The sequence below is a fragment of the Nomia melanderi genome, chromosome 14 (genome assembly GCF_051020985.1).
Source record: "Nomia melanderi isolate GNS246 chromosome 14, iyNomMela1, whole genome shotgun sequence".
NCBI classification, from domain to species: Eukaryota; Metazoa; Arthropoda; class Insecta; order Hymenoptera; family Halictidae; genus Nomia; species Nomia melanderi.
In genome coordinates, this window is record NC_135012.1 from 8,345,729 (window position 1) to 8,367,003 (window position 21,275).

Below are 21,275 nucleotides of genomic sequence, written 5' to 3' on the forward strand. Positions count from 1 at the left end.
GCCACGCACTGAAGTGGCCCACATATTAAACAGCGGAATATCTCGCCCAGCCAGTCGCATAATATGTGGGACCCATCAGTATCGGGTGCAAGGGAGCGAACGAGCAAGCGAGCAAGCGAGCAAGAGGAGAGAAAAAGAGGAAGAGCAATGAAACGAGGAACAGGGATGGATGGATGAGCCGAAGAACGGTGCCCGTATGATTTCCCCTACTCGCGAACGAATGAATGACGCCATTCGTTAAATTGCGACCAAGATCCGGATGTGTCGAATCTCGAGTGTTCATCGTGGCTTCGAGAAAACGCGGGAAGTCGGCCCTTTTCGCGGACCATTTCACATTATCGCGTTGCGGATGTTTTTGTGCTGCTCGGATCGGTTTAGGAAAACAAGTCGATTCTTTTGGCGATCGGTTTTTCGCCTTTTTCTATGTTCGACCGTGTATTTGTGTATTCGTAATGAAAATATTGGATTGGATGACAAGTATTGTAGTTTTTAAAGAAGTCTGGAGAGAGGTTTGATTTTATTTCATTAGGTTCATTTTAATATTCGTTGGTCATTTTGTATTTTTTAGTGGGTTGCAGGGGATTTATTTGAATATTCTTTGCTATATTGAAAGGTAAATGTTTGTTTAAAGGTTTGTGATTGATTTAGTGGTAATCTGTTGATGGCAAATTATATGCATTTACAGTATTTATAAGGGTACGAAATTTAAGAAAGTTAAGTTAATAAATTTTTTTAATTATTAATAGAAAATTTAAATGAATACCTCTTTAAGATACTAATAAAAAATCTAAGTTAATAACTTTTCAAGTTATTAATAGGGAAACTAAGGTATAACTGTTTAAGGTTATTAATGGAAAATTCATTGTCCTAAGATAATTCCTATCTATAATGCTGGTTTACACAGTCGGGCTTCATTGAAAAAAGGGTTTCCACCCCTCTGAATGTCCCATGGGGTTGGTCGGGCATTGAAAGAATTAAAAAGGATAAAGAATCCATATGAACCTACATTCACGCTGTTAATTATATGTATTCTACCTCGCTGCATTGAATTTTATTGGAGCATGAAATCTTCCTTCTAATTATACGCATCTTTTGAATAATCAAGAATCGAAATTTTAGTAGGGTGTACGAACTTATAAATAACCCTAACTCTAGTCAGATCGATAAAGCTACCTTACACGCCCAGTTTTCGAGTAATATAACAGAAATCTAATCTTCCATTGACACGAGATAAAATTTCCTTCTCTTCGTCAATTCTCCGTTTATGCAATTCATTTTCCCCTCGCAACCGCTCACGTCACATTGGCACAGTGCATCCGTTTTAATTTTGGGAGACTCTTGGTAAACGGAGCGTCCCCATTGAAGCTTGAACTCTCTCGACACTGAAAACTTATTGTTAGACCGTCCTAAAAACGTCCGTCTTTCCAACAAGCTTCCGGATATTTAAAAAATCATTGCCCCAATTTCTTCTCCTCGACAAAATGCAACAGTGTTCAACTAAGGAGTCCATTTATTTCCAAATACCAACAAATTATCAGAGAAATTTATTATAAAAATAGAAAGTTCACCAATTTTCCTACATAAATGTCCAAATAAAAAAATTCATTCAACTTCAACCCTTTGCACCAGAAATTCAATATTAAATTCTATACAAAGTACTAGTATATGAAACGAAGGAATAAAATAGTTTTGTCCCTCAACCGATGCAAGAATTTTCTTTACGGTAGTTGCAAATAATATTATCCACATCTCATCAGAGAACAACGAATATTCCTAACGAAAATTACTATCGAGTGCTCAGGGTTTACACTAGATTTACGAAACGAGTCAATGTCACTAATATTGAATTCGTAAACATTATTTGATACAGATTAGCGTCGATTTTAATGAATCTAATCACACAAATATATATACCAATTACTTATTTTTAAATCTCTAATTTTCAAGATCCAAACGAACGAACATTAATTTGTATTAATTTTAAATTCGTAAACCCACCGTTAATAAACAACCGCAACGAAGATCCTTCAACAACTGCCAACCCTCGAACACGTTAGAACGGAAAAATTCCGCGAAATTTCCGAGGATTTAATTCCATCGTAGATAAGACACGAACGCGCGATAACGTAACAATATGAGAAACTTCCAGCGGCGTGGCCGGCTTAACGCGTTCCAGTAAGTGAAAAATTGTAGACTGATACGGGGTGGGCAGCGCAACGAACACGCGAATGAAGATAGAAAAAGGGGGAAAAAAAAAGCCGGCGAGGGAAAAATAAAACGAGAAACTTCCACGGGGCAGAGCAAACATCGCGTGACTTGTCGTTGTAAGTTTATGTCGCGGTTACCATTTCTCTCTACGGGAACGCACTTTATGGAGGATATTATCGTTCTAATACCCCGCAGAGCCGGCTGCTAAGGGACTCCTGGAATCTTCAAGGATCTCATCCTCCCCCACACACCCTCTTTCGAAGCGAGCCACAAATTTCGCGTATTCTTTGCGCACGAGCTATGAAAATATGGAAAACCGAGCTGCTCCTCTTACTATCGTTTTTATCCGGGACCTAATACACAATGCTTTTAGAGGAGAATCCTCTCTAGTTTATAGGCTGTTGTTACTTCTTACTGAATTATGCTATTGGGAAAATATCTTATCGTAATAAGGACATTATTGGAGCATTGATGCTGTAAGGTGGAGAAGCTTGATGTATGTTTGTAGTGATTGTACTGTGAATGATTAAGGAAATTTATATTTTTCGTAGCAAATTCGACGAAACATATTCTGAATTAAAATTTGGTTATTTTTTAAGATAAATAATTTATTATTCATTTTCTAACGAATCTAAGAAAATGTTGAAGGTAAAGAGTAATTAATTAAGGTGCTTTAAATTCTAATTGATGTTATTTAATAATAAAATACGCTTCGTACAGTACGTTTATTTCTGTTTTCAAGCAATTACCAACTGAATATTTTGTGAATTACATCCATTCATTAAATTGATTACGATAAAAGTATACGTTGCAAATATTGAAAAACGAGAGAGTGCATTTTCTCGTCGATTAGTAATATTCCAATTATCGACGCGTAATTCTGATTTACATTGAGAGCATCCTGAATATTCGAGCGAATTTTTCTGCTCGTTTCGATATCTGATAAAAAGGGAAACGAGAATAATTTTCAATTTGATTTAGTCGTTGCTCGTGCACGTAGCACGCGTTCGTCGCAAATAACAGTCCACGCAGTTTGCGCAGCGCGACGCGCACGGTGTGTAATAACGGAAAATAAAATGGTGAAAAAGTTGATTGAACAATGGGATCACGTTATACTCGGTGTTCGTGGTTTCATAATACTCATTAATAAGAGAAAGAAAATTACGATTTAATGCGTCCGGTACTGGATCGATGTTACTGCAGGCACGAGTACGCAATTACTATGGAAACGCGAGTTCGAAACGTGATATTACCGGAAGACATTTCATGCCACATCGTACAGGTAATACTAGACTTGCGGTCTCACCGCGAATCTGCAGAAAAATCTTGATCCGAAGATTGATTAATCCTTGTTCACTTTTCATCGGACTAAAATTAGGACTTCACGATACCAGTAATCATATTCCATTTAATCGTTATTATGCTGTCGGCATTAACACTAGAACTACCGATCGTTTAATATGATTAATGGCCCTTATCAAAATTATAACGATCGATTTTTTTTCGTTTTCTTCGTACATTCGTTGGAAGTAGGTTACTGCAAACGTTTCGAGAATTTGACATTGTGTTCTTTAAGTTATTTTCGTAAAGCTTCACAGGTTTAAGGTCAAAATATGCTGACAGGGTATAATGGAAAATTGATTAATGTTGAAGAGGAATATTTTGAGAAACAATAAATCCCAAATTTATTTGTAACTTTCTTCATAGAGTTCCTGAAACTTTTGCAATTTTTCAAATCAGTTTGGATATTTAAAGCCCTTGAGACAATAATTGCAAAATAATAAAACCTGTCGTTTTGACGGGTGTAGTAGTTCTACTGTTAAAACTCTCATAAATATGTTTCAAATCTATTAACCGGTAAGGCCAAAACTTTTAACACGCTCCGTATCAATTTGCATTCTGTTTTCATTTTTTTGTTTTTATTTAAAAGACTACGTTATCTGAAAAATACATTTTCCTTGTTCTTTCTCACACTCAGGTACTAATTTTCTAATTAGAAACTTGAATAGCAAACTGTTTTTATATTGTAAACATTTCATCTTTCTTGTTTCTACATAAACAAGAATAAATAAGCTGAATTTAATGGTAACAATAGAGTTAGCGATCAATAGTGCTTTAAGATAAATTTTCAATCTTGGATTCGAAGAATCTAATAATAATTACCATGAGAAACCCTAAGCTGGGGAAAATAAATCAACTTTGACCTTTAAAACTGCCAACTCCCAATAGAAGCGCAATTAAAACTCTCCATCGCAGTTTAATTACCGGGCATTATTAACTCATCTTTCCGGTTCAAAGAGCTTGAAGTTCAATAATATATTCGATACAAGTATTTACATAATTCGATTAAAAATCAGGTGTCACACAATTCAGACAGGTCACATCGATATTCCAGTTACTCACCGAATTATGATCCCGTAGTTCAACGGGTGAATCCTGTATTCCAGGAGATCTCCGTGCGCAGCGTTCACAACCGCGGAATAAGACACTGTGATACACAAATACACTGTCCGGCGACTTCTTCAGTATCTGAGAAAGAGAAAGGAGTGTCGGTTGTTAATATTCTAATAATTGTATATATTCGTATTCATTAATGTTCATCGTTGCGCAAATTACTGCTGATCCTCGGTACAGAAACACCTCCGATAATAAGCACCTATTAATGTATTACAGCTATTACAAGAAATTAAGTAACCTTAAGAGACTATTAAAATAAATATCTTTCTAAAGTGATATCTTGAACTGTAAAGAATTTGTATATTCGATAAATTGGAAATGTCAATGAGTTTATGTGTAATAAAATTACTCCCCAATATCTAAACTTCATCAGAAAAAGTAAGTGTAATAACCCATCTTCAAAATAGCAATTCCATATTAATCAAATCAATGTTCATGTAGAACATTTGAAAAGGATGAAACTCTACATAAAATTAATAAAATTCAATTCAATCCTAACAAATTTCTTTATCTACGTAGGTTTAAATTACACATATTTTCATCCGCAGAATCAGAAAATCGATGTTTCAACATTATTTTACAAACTAGGTCTCGAACATTATTAACCGTTTGCAATACGATTTAATTATGAAGAATTGTGCACGAAAGAAGAATTTTATTTTTATTAAAGAATACAATATGTTTCATTTCATGATTTTCACATTTTGTTAATTAAGAGAAAATTAATTAAAAGTAATCTAGCAAGGTACTACTAACTATCCACATTTTCTGCGTGTAAAAATATGTTACCTCTAACTTTAGTGGTATCAAGGGGGTAGCTCGTCATTACGGTTTAGCACGAAAAACTAATGACAAGCTATACTCGTCATTTTACCGCCGAGGGGTTAATGGATAAACCGACGATTGCAAAAAAAAAAGGAAAGAGGATGAAGCCGTCCGACCGAATGGTTAACGAACGATCCACGGAACCAGGTAAAAGTAAACTGCTCTACTTCTGCAGCTATCTACGACCGTGTATACCTCTCCCATCAATAAATGATTTCACCGACTCTGTTGATCGTTAGCCAGACTAGGGGTCGTTGCACTATAAACTTCAGTGAGCCTTAGTTTTGTCTAGATACCCGCCGGCTTGACCCTACTTTGCATCACGTGCCAAGCCGAGTGGGATCAGGTACCATTTATCCACTCGAACCGGTTGGCGATGCTGTAATTCAAACCGTTTCGAGGGCTGCCATTGTTAGCCAAGAGAGATATCAGTGTCGCTTTGACGTTAATGTAAATACCTCGTTTTATTCGGTGGGATGTTAGCAAAAATACCGTCAACAGAGAAAACCTGATTCGTTCGACAATAGGGCGAATCAAGTGGCCGCGAAATGGCACACGGTACCGCGTCAAGTATACTGTAACATCTGGACTGTTAGACCTCTGTCCACACCCTTGAAATTGAACAATTTTGCTGTATCATTGAGAGAGTAATGAAACATATTTTCAACTGATGAATATTCTGAAGAATAAACTGAGATTCTTTATATAAATTCCAATTTTCACGGATTAAACATCTGTTTGATCTGTCAACTAACATCTAAACCGTCTGTGGATCATGATTTTAAACTCTTTTATGGTTAAGAACGACGCATCTTTTCAATGTTTTTCATAGTGACGTTTAGAACTAATTTTTGTAACGACTCTGGAACATTTTGGGTAAATAGAGAAATCATTTACGAACGTGGTAATTTTATCTGAGCATAAGCCGAAGCTAAAATTCTGGAAGTTCGATATTTTCATTTACTTGTACTATGTTCTCTTCTAGTTCGAATGAATCCAACTCGTCTGATCGTAACATTTTTTAACAAGTATTTACTATGACATTCAGCGTTGCGTAAGTAACAAAATAGTGTACGAACATGATAACTTTAGATAGGTATCAATCGAAGCTAAAGTCGTTCAAGTTCGACATTTTTATTTTCCTCTTTTTACCACGTTCTGTTCTGTCAGAATGGATCCCACTCGTCTATTCGCAACATCATAATTCAAGCTGCGAGAGGGGATATCCATTGTCGGCGAAGAAAGATATCAGTGACAGTGAGTTTAGGTACTTAGTCGCGAGTCGCGTATCAAAAGGGGGAAGCCATTCGAAGGCCCGGTGATGGGTATTGTCCGTAAACGTGCCTTTTGTACTCCAATTGAACCTCGAATGGATCATCTGCGTCGCGGGAAAAGTACGCAGCATTCCGCAGATCCTTTTGTTTAAGAGATACCGGGTATCAAGGGAAAAAGGATCCGCCAATGTCCCCCGATGAATGCGAAATATCCTCTGCGTTTAAGCGCAAGGAGGAGAAGAAAGGTAAATGGAAAAGTTATCAGACGTTTCAAAGTAAAAAAGTACCTTTACTATTTGCGGAGAACTTTGCGATATAGACCAAAGTATTTCGAAATTGCATGGCAACAGCAAATACATCGTATTTGGAATTTAAAATACAAATATTGTAGTGGATTACATTTGAAATTTTGAAGATATTGGAGTGGATTATATTTGAAATTTTTAAATAAAAATATTCAAGTGCATTATGCTTGAAATTTTTAAATAAAAATATTCGAGTGCATTATACTTGCAACTTTCAAACTCGAAAATATATTGCACAATGTTTTCTTAATTTACCAAAATATTAAAAACACGACTGAAATATTACAAATTTTTTAAAAACCAATTCTTGCACTGCATATACTTATTTCATCGTTCTTATCAAACTTTCCAAAAATATCAGCGTTATAAATATATTATATTACAAAAGGTATTAATATATTATTATTAATATATTAGCAATACCCACAATTCAACTATTGAGGGAATGCAAAATATTCTAAACTCTCCAATACCAATAAGATCTATAATTACGTGAACCGGATGCAAAACGCCCCAAGAATTTAAATGCAAAAAAAGTCTACCGCAGAATTCAATGAACGCGATATATTTCAAATTTCGAAATATAAAAAAGTCCTATCGCTATACCCGATGAATACGGAATATTCCAAGCTCTTGAATACGTACCAGGAAGGATCTACCAATATGTGAACCGAATTCAAAATGTGCTGGGCTTTCGAATGCAAAGGGAAGAAATTCGATAAACGCAATGCATATAACATCGTTAAATATAAAAAGAATCTATAATTATATTCAACGAACGCTCGGAATATTCCAAAATATACCGAAATTCAAAATAAAACGCTCTGGACTTCGGAAATCGATGAACGTGTCCCCCGGACTGTTCAATACGAAAAGGATTATCCTCTACATTAAACAATTGCGAAATATTCTATGCTCCCAGTCTGTTAATAGGATTTCACAATTATGTAAATCGAATATAAAATATCCACTGGTACGAAATGCAAGAATTTAACAGAGATTTCGATAAGCGCGTTGCGTTCCAGATTCTCGGGTATAAAATAGATCGGTTATTAGATTCCGCGAGTGAAAAATAATTCAAGGGCCCATCCTGAATTTCCGTAATACCGAGAAACTGCATGGAAATAGCTGGAAATTTTCGGTCGCGAAAGACATTAAGCGACAAAGGCAGCCGGTTGTAACATCAGGAACCGACTATATTAGAATTTCCAGCGGAACTTAATACTCCCGTGGCAGTAGAGACGAGTCTACTCCGGTAGAATGTATAAAAATACACATGATACGAAATCTCGCGTTTTCAGGCCGCGCATTCTGACCTCTCTAAATATAATCCTCATCAATAAAACCGAATTTCAAGCCGGGCTAAATTAATTTCGACCAACAACGATGTACGGGAAGAATGACACGAGTCGCCAGTATTTTCCTCTTCGACCGCCCGAATTATTAAGCGATTCTTTCAGAAAATTAGAGCTCCAATTTAGAGGCAAATATTTTATGCAGGTATGAAGATAATAAGAAACGTCTAATCTCACCAGAAATATCTCTATCAATCCTTTACCTTACGATTTTCTTTTGAGTTGAAGTTTGAGTTTTCTCTATCAACAATTTGGAAAAGCAAAGAAATTTTCTATTTCAATGTAAACGGAAATTTATTTCGAAGGTAATGTACTGATATTATTAAAATAATTTTTTACTTTCACGTGCAATGAAATAACGTTAGTTTCTATTACATTAATTTAGAAATCTAAATCACTGGTTACTGCAACGATTAATAGTTACGTAAACACTAAGTTTCTTTTGAATTTACAAAAATAGTATAATAGAAGAACAACCCTTATATATGTGCAACGGCTACAACAATATCAAAGAGAACGTTAAGAAAATTTCTCTTCAATTTCTTTCGAATAAAAATCTCTAAATTTCCATATCGTTATCCAAGCCGATTAGCTTTACGATTACGATTGCTGTCCGTGCAGTGAAATTCATTAGAAAATTTTCAAGTGGAAGTCTGAGAGTGAATTACGGATTTTTCGAAGACCATTAAGTAACCAGTCGTTAGGTGAAGTGTTAATGAGTGTAATAAATTCTGATAAAGGTGTCGGATTAGAGTGCTTAGGAATCACGATCGAGGAAATCAACGAAGTGAGGAATTAAGCATTACGGGGGAATGGGGGTCCACTGAGCGCGGCTCGTTCGCGATAATAAAATTAGTCGGTCGGTAACCATTCGATGCTGCTGCTTCCTTATCGTTAACTCGTTACCTTCCCTTTTGTTTTGCCCGTGCAACGATATGGGTTGCACTCACGTAACGCGTACTTCTGCGGAGCCGTAATGCACCTTGTTTTTTCCTTCTCTTTCTCTCTCTCTCTTTTTTTTTGTCACAACACACGAGCGTAGATTAGATTTAACCCTCGTTGTCTTTTGCTAGGAACGAGGTCGCCGCGGAAAAATGCGCGAAGACAAGTGGAACTGACGTTATCAAAGGGACAATGAAGAATTTTAATCCTTCAAAAAGTTTCTTCTTATTTAAGTTTTTATTTTTATTTTACTTTTGCTTTTGTCCTTATTTCTATCTTCATTTTACTGCTGCTTTTGTCGTTATTTTTATTTTTATTTTACTCCTGGGTTTGAAACTATACGAAGTAGTTATTCGGTTTTGCATAATTTCAAAAAGAATTTAATTAAAAATGTTCAGAATAGCTCGGCTCGTTGTTTCATTGACGCCAACACTGATCCCCTACATTTCCTAGTAAATGGAAACGCTAGAAGTCACTTTTGAAGTTTCTTTTTCGTTTCCATTCAGCTTTGATAGTAACACGAAGTCATTTTATATCTGTTTTATGTAACCGGACCGTCTGGAATATTACAAGATTCTTTTGATGAAAAATAAATTGGAAAAACAGATAAAAAGTAAGCTTTGTCCGTTCCGACACAGGAGTATTTTAATAGAAATCCACATTGATAAATTTGGTGTTTGAATCTATGTCGTATCCATGTTCCAAAGTTAAAAATCTTTTACCCAATCCATTTTCTAATATCTCATCAAACACAATAAAAATATTTCAAGAAAGCATCGCCTAAAAGAAGGTCCATTTAATTACACTCTATAAATAAATGTTTTCTTTAAAAATGAAATTAACAATATTTTTATATTACATTCCCCTTATCTTCGGGATGGGGAATATATCAAATATTCTTTTTTACCCTTCGATTATTTACGATCGAACCGACGCTAAAAATTCGCTAAAAAGCAGGTCTGAAATTTTCGTGACTTCGTTGATTTTCCGGTGATAATAGGGTCCGTTATTGGGGTGCACGTAGGCTCGGAAAATGTTGCTTTTCTGCTCGGCGTGTCACGAAGCGTGTACCCATTCGTTCTATTTCGAGGATATTGATCGGCTTTCATGCCATATGAGAATATAAGGTTTCGAGGGAAAGTTTAAATCGTTGCTTTACGCTCGACCTTAATATCTTTAACCATGATCACTATAAACTTTCTCAGGAATCTGCGTCCTCATCTCGCCGGCTCGTCCCGTTGCCGTGTGCAACCGCGGTTCGCTCTCTAGTCGTGACTCTAATGTTCTCCTTCGTCGCGGTAAACACTTACTACGTGACGTTTCTATTAAACCGCTATTATCAAGGGAACCGAAGAAAATTCAACGAATTCTGCGAACTACGAGAATCATGGAGCGTTTCACTAATTTCTTGTAAAAATATTAGTTTGTGATAAGGTAACCAATTGTATTACACTAACTCGTCATTTCAACCTAACTTTACCTTATTATGATAAACAGGATTTGAAACAATGTTCGACTTTAACATTATTTCTTCAACGAAGCAATTTTCGCTGAAATTTATATTGTTTACTCTGCAAATACGGTGTAGTGTAAAGATACAGATTGTAGGAAAATTTTAACAAAATACCTTTTTAAGAGGAGGAGCATAATTTTCATAATTAAAGTACTCGGGGCAATTTTAATTAATCTTACTTTAAACATTGAATTTTGGTCGTTCAAAAAGGTTTCATATATTATTTGTACCGTGGTAATTAATTTCAAGAGAATTATATTACGATTCACGATCACATCCAAATGATATTTCATTGTGTAAATGTAATAAAATAATTATTAATTATAATTACTTCCTCATTATTTCTATCCGTCCGTAGATGTAAAAAGAATTCTTTTTCTGTGACTTATACTACGATATAAGCTCATTGTAAAATACCATTATTTAATCAATCGTTATAACTCAATGCAACGCGTTACCATTGACACCGGGCTACTTGACAGTTGTTAGTCACCCTAACCTTTCGCACCGAGTATCAATAACGCCGGTAGCAACGGCAATAGTGTGGTCAATCGCTGCATCAACTACAATCAATTCATTCATCGCTAAATACAAGATCAAAATGAAGAAAAGATCATTAACATTTAAAAAGAATAAATTGGGTTGGAAAAAATAAAATTTACAAAATTAAATCGATCATTAATGAATATTAATTCCCTGTTACAAGTATTATTCACAAATACTTGCAGAAATTAAAAAAGGAAACTATTCTCAACAGCAGTACCCCGATTCCACAGAACCAATAATACAAATGGCGCCCACAGTGCTCATTACATTTCAAATTCCCTTAATATTCCCTACATGAAAAGAAGCTCATACAGCACTGACAATTGAACAAAATACTTCCATCCGCAGTCCACATTAAGATCAAATATAAACCATATCGTTCCTTCAGACAAACATACAAATTAACGTAATTCTTTCAAGAAAAGAAAGAAACGATACATCAAAGCTCATTCCATTCCGATACACCAATAAGCACACTGCAGTTATCCAATATAAACCAACATCCGTCCACGTTAACTTCTGATACAGCTATCAAACGCTAACAAGATCTATGTACATTCATTTCTAAAATCCTCCAAATTGGGTTACAAGGGGAAGAAAAAAGACTGAAAGAACGTAACCTAGTGTACGTGATAGTCACAACGAGAACAACTCGTAAATAAAAACGAGCGCCGTACCCATCGACGACCTTCGACACGTTCAAGGCGCAACCGAAAACGAAAAATCAATTCGCACAATATTTACCTTCGCTTAGGTCCCAGAGCGTTGGAAGCTTCTCGGTCGCCGCACACCTGTTTAAATCTCCGTTACGTTTAATTATCCGTTCCTGCGCAACACGAACGCGCCTACCACTCTCGATTCCGCCGATGGAATCGCCTGCCGAGGAGAGAAAGATCTTGGGGAACCACCGGGGGCACAACGGGCACAACGATCATCCGTTTCTATTTACGAACTATATACGACACTGTTGATCGCGGCGCGAAATCGGTCGCGGTTCGAAACGCGCCACTTCGGCATCGCCACACGTTTCACCGTTGAACGTTTCGCGGGGTAAACGATAAAAACCAGCCAGTGGCGGAGAGGAGAGAGTGAGAGACCAAGGAGTGGAGGAGAGACAGTGAGTCAAATTAGCAGAAAGAGGGACAGGCAAGAGAGACGAACGACTGACGATGACGGCGACGATTCCAGAATTAATTCAAGCAGCTCACGACACTGACGGTTCGAGGTCGTCACGACGACTGGCGGAATCGTCGACAGAGTGCGACACGACAGCCCTCGGCCGGGTCAACGCATGCGCCCTTCGCGCCCCAAGGTGCCCAACCCTGTTTCTATTTCACCCCAAGACCACCCTTAAAATGCGATCGCACTCTTCTGATGTTTCTCAAAAGGTTGCTAATGTTTCGTCATCCCTTTCTCCTGTTTAAATTAATTTCTTCTTATGGAACGTTATGGAAATGATGATGACATTGTTACTTGCTAGTGCCACCGAAGCTGGAAATTTTGGGAAATATTTGCTTGACGTAGGGTGTAATTAGTAATTCGCCGAGGGTACGCCATATTCGGTGATCTTTGTAAAAAAGGTTGCGAGAGATTGATAATGTTTCGTGTTGCCTTTTAATGTGTATTGGCATTTTTTAATGGGAACAGGGTCGTAAGATACTGTGCTCTTAGATTGTAATACTGTCTTTTTGAAGGGATGCGAAATTTGTACTGAACAGTTAAAGATATGTTAGAGTGTAGAGGAAAGATTAGAGAATTGAATCATGAAAAAATGCTAAAGGTAAAAAAAATATGGATATGTAAAATGAAGTTACTTGGGCTTTCAAGAAAAAACTGAATATTACTGGAGTCCGCGTTTTATGTTTATTTTTCCATTCGGGAAATTTAAAAAGAGATTTGAAGTTTTGGAGGGTACAATTTTCGCGTTGGCGGTGCAATTTACATTAAAGAAAGTCATAAAGTCAGTTTGATACATGCACTTTATTTTCCAAAGGAAAAATAGTTTTCAAAGTGTCTAACATTACTAACGAAAATCGACTGAAATGTCACAACGATCTAATTATTGAAGTAACTTCAATAGGTAGTGTGTATGTGAAACGTATATATACATTGCTGTTTGTTTGTCATTCGATCCCTCAAGCCTCTCGGGGACAATAGACTTCGAAATGTCAGGACATTGTTTGTAGAATACCCGCGGTTCGATAACTTTGCAGGCAATAAGTGAACAAAAAAGTCGCTCGAATGTAGTAATCGATAAGTCTTACAGAACATAATTATTCTACGCAAGAAAAACTTATAATTAAATATTGGAAATTTATTCGAATAATGTTCATTCTATCAAATATTTACATTGAGTTTTTAATTTTAGTATAAGAGAAGAATGAATCTAATCAAGCATCTATTAAAATCATAACAAAACATTGATATGTATTATTTCGACACATTTTATTTCATTTTAAATCCCCTTTTTCATTTATTATTCTTTTCTTATAAATTGTAAACAATGGTTTGTTGAACTATATTAAATTTGAATACAATTTTGTTTAAATATGGGGAGACCTATTTCATCCCCTGGCAAAAACTCGGCAACAAAATTCATAACAAAGGGTCCGAATAATCCCTCAGCAGCCCTAAAATAGCAATTTCTATTCCTAACAGTTTTCGATGTCATTCACCCGTTAATTTCAAAGAAAAAAATGTCTATACGTATAAATATTACGGCATGTTGTACGAATACCGTACTTTAATACGAAATTCATGAATGTGCACCACTCAGGGTAAAAGAGAAAGCACAAAATTCAGTATTCGAGTTTTCTGAGCTTCAGTTAGGATGTCCACTTTAACATAAATTTTACCCTTTTCATACTCGCGACCAGTGTCAAGTAATTTACAGTTGTATATATATATATTGGGCTGACATTCATTCGTAGAGCATGGTACATTGCAATGCAATAACAGAAGGGTCCTCCAACGTGGCAAGCAAACGCGACCTGATTACTCGATGAATAGAATTTCAGATACGGCCGATAGCTCGTAGGAGCACAATAATTTGTATCTCACGGTGCTACAATAACAGCGTAAGAGGACACAGTATCTATTTAAATTCCAATTGCCGTTATATGAGCGACCATAAAGCGTCAGTGAAATATTACTTTTTAGACGGATCGTAATCATTGTGGTTTCTCAGAAAGTCGGACCTCTATTAATTTATATGGAAAATATTTTTAAATAAAGAAAATATTGTGTAATTCATATTTGTTTACAGAATAATGAACATTTGCACTTACTGATGAAACGGAATAACACGAAGTATAGAATTATTCTAGTAAATAGGGTTTGGAAGTATGTGGTTTTTTATATTAATAAATATAATTTATTACACATACATTTGTAGAATCTTATTATATAAATATTTTTGTTACGTTTTGAATTTTATTTATGAACTATAAATAAAGATTGAGAAAGACAGTAGTGCTGAACAAATATTTTATTATTCAAACAAGGATGCATCTTTCAGTTGAAGCTTGGGAAATTTAACTGTCTGTTCAATCCATTTCGCTACTGTAAGAAGCCTTTCCTCTTCAAAAGGAGGAGTCATAAGTTGTAGAGACAAAGGTAAACCATTTTTAGAAAGTTCAATTGGAACATTGATTGCTGGTATACCTGCCATATTAGCAGGCTGAGTGCAATAGTCCTGAGCTACACATTGGGTTTGATTATCCAATGAAACAAATTCATTGTACCTAGGTGCTGGTGTTAAAGTGGTAGGAGTGAGTAAAATATCTATGTTGTTATTCCAGACTACATTAAAATCTTCAGCAATCAGTCTTCTCATTCTCATTGCTTTTACATAATATTGATCATAGTTGCCTTCTAATAAAAAGTAATTTCCAACTAGAATACGTTCTTTTACTACATTTCCAAAGCCTTCTGTCCTTGTTTTTTTATACGATTCGTTTACAGATCCCCACTCATTGGCTCTATAACCATACTGCATACCATCATAACAAGCTAAATTGCTTGCAACATCACAACGATTCAAGATTGTATAACAAGATATAGAGTACTTTGTATAAGGCATTGATACTGTAGAAACAGATGCTCCTGCTTCTTTTAAACGCTCAGAAATTTTATTCCAACATTCTAGAATATCAGGACTTATCCCCTCAGCTTGATATTCTTCAGGTATTCCAATTTTAAGATTACTAACGTCTATTGAATCAGGTATATTAAATGGTACATACTTGTTGCCATTACAAGTAGAATCTGCTTCATCTGGACCAGCTATGGTATTTAGAATTAATACTGCATCATCAACACTTCTTGCTAAAATACCAGGTACATCCATAGAATTTACAAGTGGGATAAGTCCAAATCTTGACACTAACCCATAAGTAGGTTTTAATCCAATAATACCACAATATGATGCTGGATTTCTAGTTGAACCACCAGTATCAGAACCTAATGCAGCATAGCAGCTCCCAGTGGCAACAGCCACTGCAGAACCACCACTGCTTCCACCTACAATTACTATATTATTTACAGGAAATATAAAAAAAAGTTACTAAATTATACCTGCTATATGCCATGAATTTTGATCATTATTTTCCTTTGTATATTTTTCTTCAAAATAACCATTAGAATAATATTTTATTAATACATCAGAATTCCACACATTTTTAGTTGGTCCATAATATGAATCAATAGTTCCCGAACCCATGCCAAATTCATCAAGATTGGTTTTACCAATCAAAATTGCTCCAGAATCTTTCAAACGTTGATATACAGTTGCATTATACGGAGGTACAAAATTTGAAAGCATTTTTGAAGCACATGTTGTCGGATGACCATTTGTGCAATAGTTGTCTTTAATTGCAATGGGAATTCCATCAAGCCCACTCAACAACTGATGGTTCCCCTGCCTAAGATCAGATTCTTGTGCTTCTGCCTTTGCTGTTTCATCAGTTACACTAATGTAAGCATTTAATGGTTTGATAAGTTCTGTCAACTTGATAGTTGCTTTTGTAACGTCCGAAGGACGCAGATCACCAGCATTTATTTTTTGGCTGACCTCTTTAATTGAGGCAGAGAGTATTTTATTCATGTTTTTGTCAATACAGTTACAAAACACAGTATATAATCTTAACCTCTATATAAAATATAACCTCAATCAATAATTTAATAATCAATTAAGCTTGTCATATTACCATTGACGAATAATCTTCTTAAGTAACAATTCATATAACAAATTATTAATATGTTTAACAAATATTATGTTTACATAAATAACTTTCGCATGAAGGAATTAAGAAAAGCTAGCACATCATTACAATCAAAGTAAATAATCATTACAAACTATTGAAAACGCCATACTACAAATAAAAAAGATCTATATGTTCTTTTCTAGTAGCAAATTAACGTATCAATATTAATTTATATATTTCTCAAAAATCTTTATTCAAATTTAATCTATATTATTTCCTTTAAAAAAGTCAACTTACAAGCAAACACTATAACCATCTAGTGATAATATGATAGTATTACAGTAGTATTATCGACGGGAAACAGAATAAACAGGACATTTTATGTGATTTCGTGTTCGATGGTGTGAAAACTGTAATATTGAGCAAAAAAAATAAGAAAACCTATTTTCTATTTATTTACATCGCACGTTCAGTCTATCCTATATCTCGTTGGTGGTAAAACAGAAATACTGATAACGAACTTCAGTAGCATTATCATAGATTTAAACATAGGTTTAATTCTCGTAGTTGAAATGTTCCGCCACACGATGGCATCATATGTCAGTTTATCCATTTTTTAAAAGGTCATAATATTTATTTTCCTTCAAGTTTAGTCATTTCTATGTATTTTTTAATGAGAAGGTTTCCAACAGTTGTGGTTTATAAGTCTGTAATGTTATTTGTCAATATTCTTTTATTCATTTCAGATATTCTGTACTGGGAGCACGCGAGCAATATAGTGATTTTCCCCTCACAGGGAATTACCCACTCCCCACTTATTTTCATTTGTTTTGCTTGAACGCTCGTAGAGATTCTCATACTTACAATCTCGGGAAACTCCTAGAGGCTTAAAGTAGAGGTAGTAGGGGAATGTTGATTAAAAGTGATCACTAGCTTGAGGGGAGGCAGTTCGACACCTCTAGAGAAATCTCACAACTTTAGAGAGTACACGCGCATCGATACAAACTCATTGTGCACCATTGAATACTAAAACTTAAGAAAAAGCTTTCTGTTTATATGTTTCATATTGGAGAAGTGAAATGAAGAACTATATACTTTGTAACCATTGACATATAAATTATTCGCGTTGCATTGAAGAGGCGTTTCGAAGTGAATCATTTTGTACACATTTTGATATTTGCAAGGAAGCAGTAGTGTTTCAGTAGTACACTGAGATTATTTCTCATAAAAAAGAGGGAATACTAGTCGGTATAATTTCATAGTCTGGAATAAAGCTTCCTTAACTTAAAAAATGCCAGATACCTCGAGTATATCTCACTACCCATTAAAGGTAAATTATCAAAATTTTCTTATTGCGTTTTTTCTATGCTATTACGTGATATGTTTCGCTGAAGAAATATTATTTTCTTCACAACTTAAAATGCAATTTGTTGCACGTTAATTATTCGCCATCCTCTATTATACATTCCTATCGCTTTCCCCTTGCACCCTCCGCACGCGAATATTTAAAAGTGATCAGTTCTTAGAACAGATGTTTTATAATGCCCCGTAATTACGTTTCGAACAAGATTTAATATGATTCTTTCAACACCGTGATAATACAATTATATAAGGATGGATGGCAATGAAACAATTCCAGAACTTGTTTGACGAGTTTCTCATATTGTCGCGGCGGTATAGAGCTACATTACCGCGATTTTCGTGAAACCAGACCACCATATACTGTTATGATACTTTGAGATCATCTTTTACGATCCTCTCGGATTTTTTCAGGTGATATTTGCAATTCATTTAGTGCTAGTAACATGGTAAGGATAAATTTTATATTATAGTATCTGTCAGTCCATAAGTACTTCATAATGCAGTTATAGTCTAGATTATAGGCCTTTTATTAAATGGATAAAAATATATTATTTTTAGGAGTATTCAGGGATATTGGTGTCCAAGATCAGTAATGTTTTACAATTTCTTATTCTTTGTTTGTATATTATGGGCTATTCACCATATCGAATCAGATGAACCATTGCAATTTGTAAGCCAGTAACTTTATATTTTGTTGTATAATGTATTGTCTATATATATACATATATATGTGTTTATAATTGAATCAATCATTTTAGGCACTGCTAATAAATGTACTTTCCATATTTTTTGACGTAATAACATTAGCAATTTATTTTCCAACAACATGTAAGTCAGAGTTACTTTTTATTGGATTCATGACTAACATATACCATATGGTATTACATTATTTTGATTAACCTCCTTATACAGAAGATGTATCTGTCTGATCGCACAAACTTGTAGATGCATCTGAGAAGTTTAGCGCAGCAATTATGATCATAAACATGATTGCACGTGTCTTCACGAGCATATCAATTCTGAGAATAGGCCAAGCGAGAGGCGGTTGTTTAGCAACAATGTTTTCGCAGAGTCCTGCAATGGGTCAGTAATACATTGGACAGACATCTGTGTTTTGTAGGCCTACCTTGCTTCTTCAAAGTTTTGCTTTAAGTAGGTGCATGAGAGTTTTTTAAGTATTTGTAAAATATTTACTTTATTTTAAGCTATTTGCATGTGTAATTGTCCCATTTAAGTTGTTTCAAACTATATGTTTCAGCTATAAGCAGTATATGTGCAAATTCTCTGAAATGAGCATCATATTATAGTGTTGTATATAAGGGTTAGATAGAAAAAGTATATGTTTATAAAGATTGTTTCATTTTAGGTTTTGGACGACAGGATTATGAGGACATATCTCACCCAATTCCACAAAATTCTGACTTTGCTACAATCTAAGGTCTTGACTTAACATTGCTAAAGTTTGATATCAAAAATGGTATCAATACATGTTGTTATATTTGTGTTAATAATAAGATACATAATCACATGTAACTCGACGATACTCAGATCTATTTTTCAGAAGAAAATTTCCATAAATCAGAAACTTTTTACCAATACAAATACTCGTTACGAAGACAAGCCGAAAGGAGATGATTATGTATCTTAAAAACATGACCTCCTTTCAGCATTGTACTGGAGCAATAACACATTGAAATATGGCCTGCCATACAACCATTGTTATCAGTTTATATATTAACAATGATAAGGAGTTGTATTATAACAACACAAAGAAATGTTATACTGTAATACAGTCATAAATTTTATCTTAGTTGTATATTTCGTAAGTTAAACTAATGAAGATTTATTATGTATTGTTGTTTGTAACTTGTGAATAAAATTGTTTGTAACAATAAATTTACTGTCTACACATAAATCTACAATATTATTAGAATCTTAAGTTTTTTCATGAGAGTAACTTCATTTGAATTAGATATCTATGTCATCCCACTTATACGTGCAATTTGTATCGTCGAACATAGGATAAACATTTTATCTCGTTTCGTACAAGAAATATTGATTTACGTTTATTCACGTGAATTTCTGTATATTGAATTAATTTCATAAAATACGTTATAAAAGCCGAAATAAAACCCAATGCTAGTTCAAACTTTGAATGATGAAAAATGTATGTTTTGTTCGAAAGTTTCTTAAGGAAGGAAGAATGAAGATTGGATTTACCGCGTACCTGCGATGGCGCAAGTGATCGAGGCAAGGTGGCGCCACTGCTGATCTATAAGAAACGCGTCGGTGAGGCGGCGTGGTTCAGTAGTGTGCGTGACCGTTCTGGGAGGAGGGTGGCTCCGCGCGCGGCCACACCGCGAAACCGTGCCCACTCGCCTCAACCACGGACGTCCACTCGTTTTCTCGTCTCGTGAAAACATGGCGGCCAGCGACGACGAGCCGATGCATCTCTACGAGGTCTTTCAGAACTGCTTCAATAAGATCGCCAACAAGCAGCCCGGTGAGTGTCGTCAGCCACGATACAGTCCCTTTCCCGAGCTACGGCCACCGGAATCCCTGTGCTGTGCGTGCGCACCGTGTGAAAAATACACGGCTAAATCTTCTGTGTGTCTCTAGTGCTCACTTGGCTATGATCAAGTATCGCGGGTTTAATATTGCGAGCGTCGGTCCTGTGTGTTGCCTTTGTGGACAGATATCTCCCGTGAGGGTGAAGGAAAGATCCGGGTGTAGTAGTGCGGTCGATCGAGCCCTCGATCATCTCGAGGATCGCGCCGGACGTATCCCTCGGCCGACTCAGTCCGCTCTGTGTTTTGGTTTGCTTGTCAGTGCTTTGGACAGTGCTGCCCCGCCGTAGTGAACTAACCCCCGGGAGAGATCTGTTCCTCCTTGTGTTTTCCCTATCCCTTTCCATTGTTTCGTCACGGTACGCGCGAGTTTCCCATTCACGTATCCTGCTCGGCACGGTGGAAAAAATGTAATCATAACCTAACCTAAAATGTATACACGGGTCACACACGCACCAGGGACCAGCACGCTGTACTCTCGTTCGCCGCTGTCATGTGCAACAGCGTCACTGTTGTGACATGCCTCGCGTCGCCGTTGACGGTTGTGCTCGAGAAAAAGCTTGTTCAAGGTTACTATAGACTACTCCTCGTGAAACACGTTACGCGATTCCTTCTGTTTCATAAATCTAAAGGAGACATTAGTTGAAAGTTTGCCCACGAACTGGGCGTGCTCCGCGATCGCCTCCGCTCGTACCACGTGTCTCCGGCGACGCCGCT

General features: G+C 35.9%; 4 protein-coding genes across 11 annotated transcripts in view; 2 read left to right on the top strand and 2 right to left on the bottom strand.

Moving 5' to 3' along the window:
- Liprin-gamma (liprin protein kazrin) overlaps positions 1–12,672 on the bottom strand; it is a 169,452-nt gene extending 156,780 nt beyond the window's left edge. For both annotated transcript variants that reach the window (XM_031992207.2, XM_031992198.2), the window contains exons 1-2: positions 12,170–12,672; positions 4,612–4,737 (exon numbers count right to left, since the gene is read on the bottom strand). The gene's annotated coding sequence lies outside the window, so the exon portion shown is untranslated. The remainder of the gene's footprint in view (positions 1–4,611; positions 4,738–12,169) is intronic.
- A 1,197-nt stretch (positions 12,673–13,869) lies between these two features.
- GatA (glutamyl-tRNA(Gln) amidotransferase subunit A, mitochondrial) lies at positions 13,870–17,635 on the bottom strand. Of its 2 annotated transcripts, none has more exons than XM_031992224.2 (4): positions 17,494–17,635; positions 16,927–17,336; positions 16,001–16,574; positions 13,870–15,946 (listed from the first exon to the last, which is right to left on the bottom strand). In XM_031992224.2, the coding sequence occupies exons 3-4, from the start codon at positions 16,527–16,529 to the stop codon at positions 14,916–14,918; spliced, it is 1,560 nt and encodes a 519-aa protein (XP_031848084.1). In that variant the 5' UTR covers positions 16,530–16,574; positions 16,927–17,336; positions 17,494–17,635; the 3' UTR covers positions 13,870–14,915. The 2 variants fall into 2 exon arrangements, with proteins under 2 accessions (XP_031848084.1, XP_031848083.1); XM_031992223.2 differs by having other exon boundaries at positions 16,633–17,336.
- A 174-nt stretch (positions 17,636–17,809) lies between these two features.
- LOC116433765 (uncharacterized) lies at positions 17,810–19,887 on the top strand. 4 transcript variants are annotated; one of them, XR_013000054.1, is made up of 7 exons: positions 17,810–17,959; positions 18,403–18,437; positions 18,550–18,661; positions 18,750–18,819; positions 18,937–19,143; positions 19,358–19,429; positions 19,553–19,887. XR_013000054.1 is itself a non-coding variant. In XM_031992226.2 (7 exons), exons 1-6 carry the CDS (start codon positions 17,921–17,923, stop codon positions 19,426–19,428), a joined length of 465 nt encoding a protein of 154 aa, XP_031848086.1. In that variant the 5' UTR covers positions 17,810–17,920; the 3' UTR covers position 19,429; positions 19,553–19,887. The 4 variants fall into 4 exon arrangements, 2 of the variants coding, with proteins under 2 accessions (XP_031848086.1, XP_031848085.1); XM_031992226.2 differs by having other exon boundaries at positions 18,937–19,074; XR_004236363.2 differs by having other exon boundaries at positions 19,358–19,887.
- Positions 19,888–20,282: 395 nt separating this feature from the next.
- The window catches only part of LOC116433762 (protein daughterless), a 212,385-nt gene continuing 211,392 nt past the window's right edge, over positions 20,283–21,275 (top strand). For 2 of the 3 annotated variants that reach the window (XM_076373741.1, XM_076373743.1), the window contains exon 1: positions 20,283–20,494. In XM_076373741.1, the coding sequence (XP_076229856.1) occupies positions 20,413–20,494 (82 nt within the window). In that variant the 5' untranslated portion in view covers positions 20,283–20,412. The remainder of the gene's footprint in view (positions 20,495–21,275) is intronic. The other variant, XM_076373747.1, reaches the window with a different exon arrangement.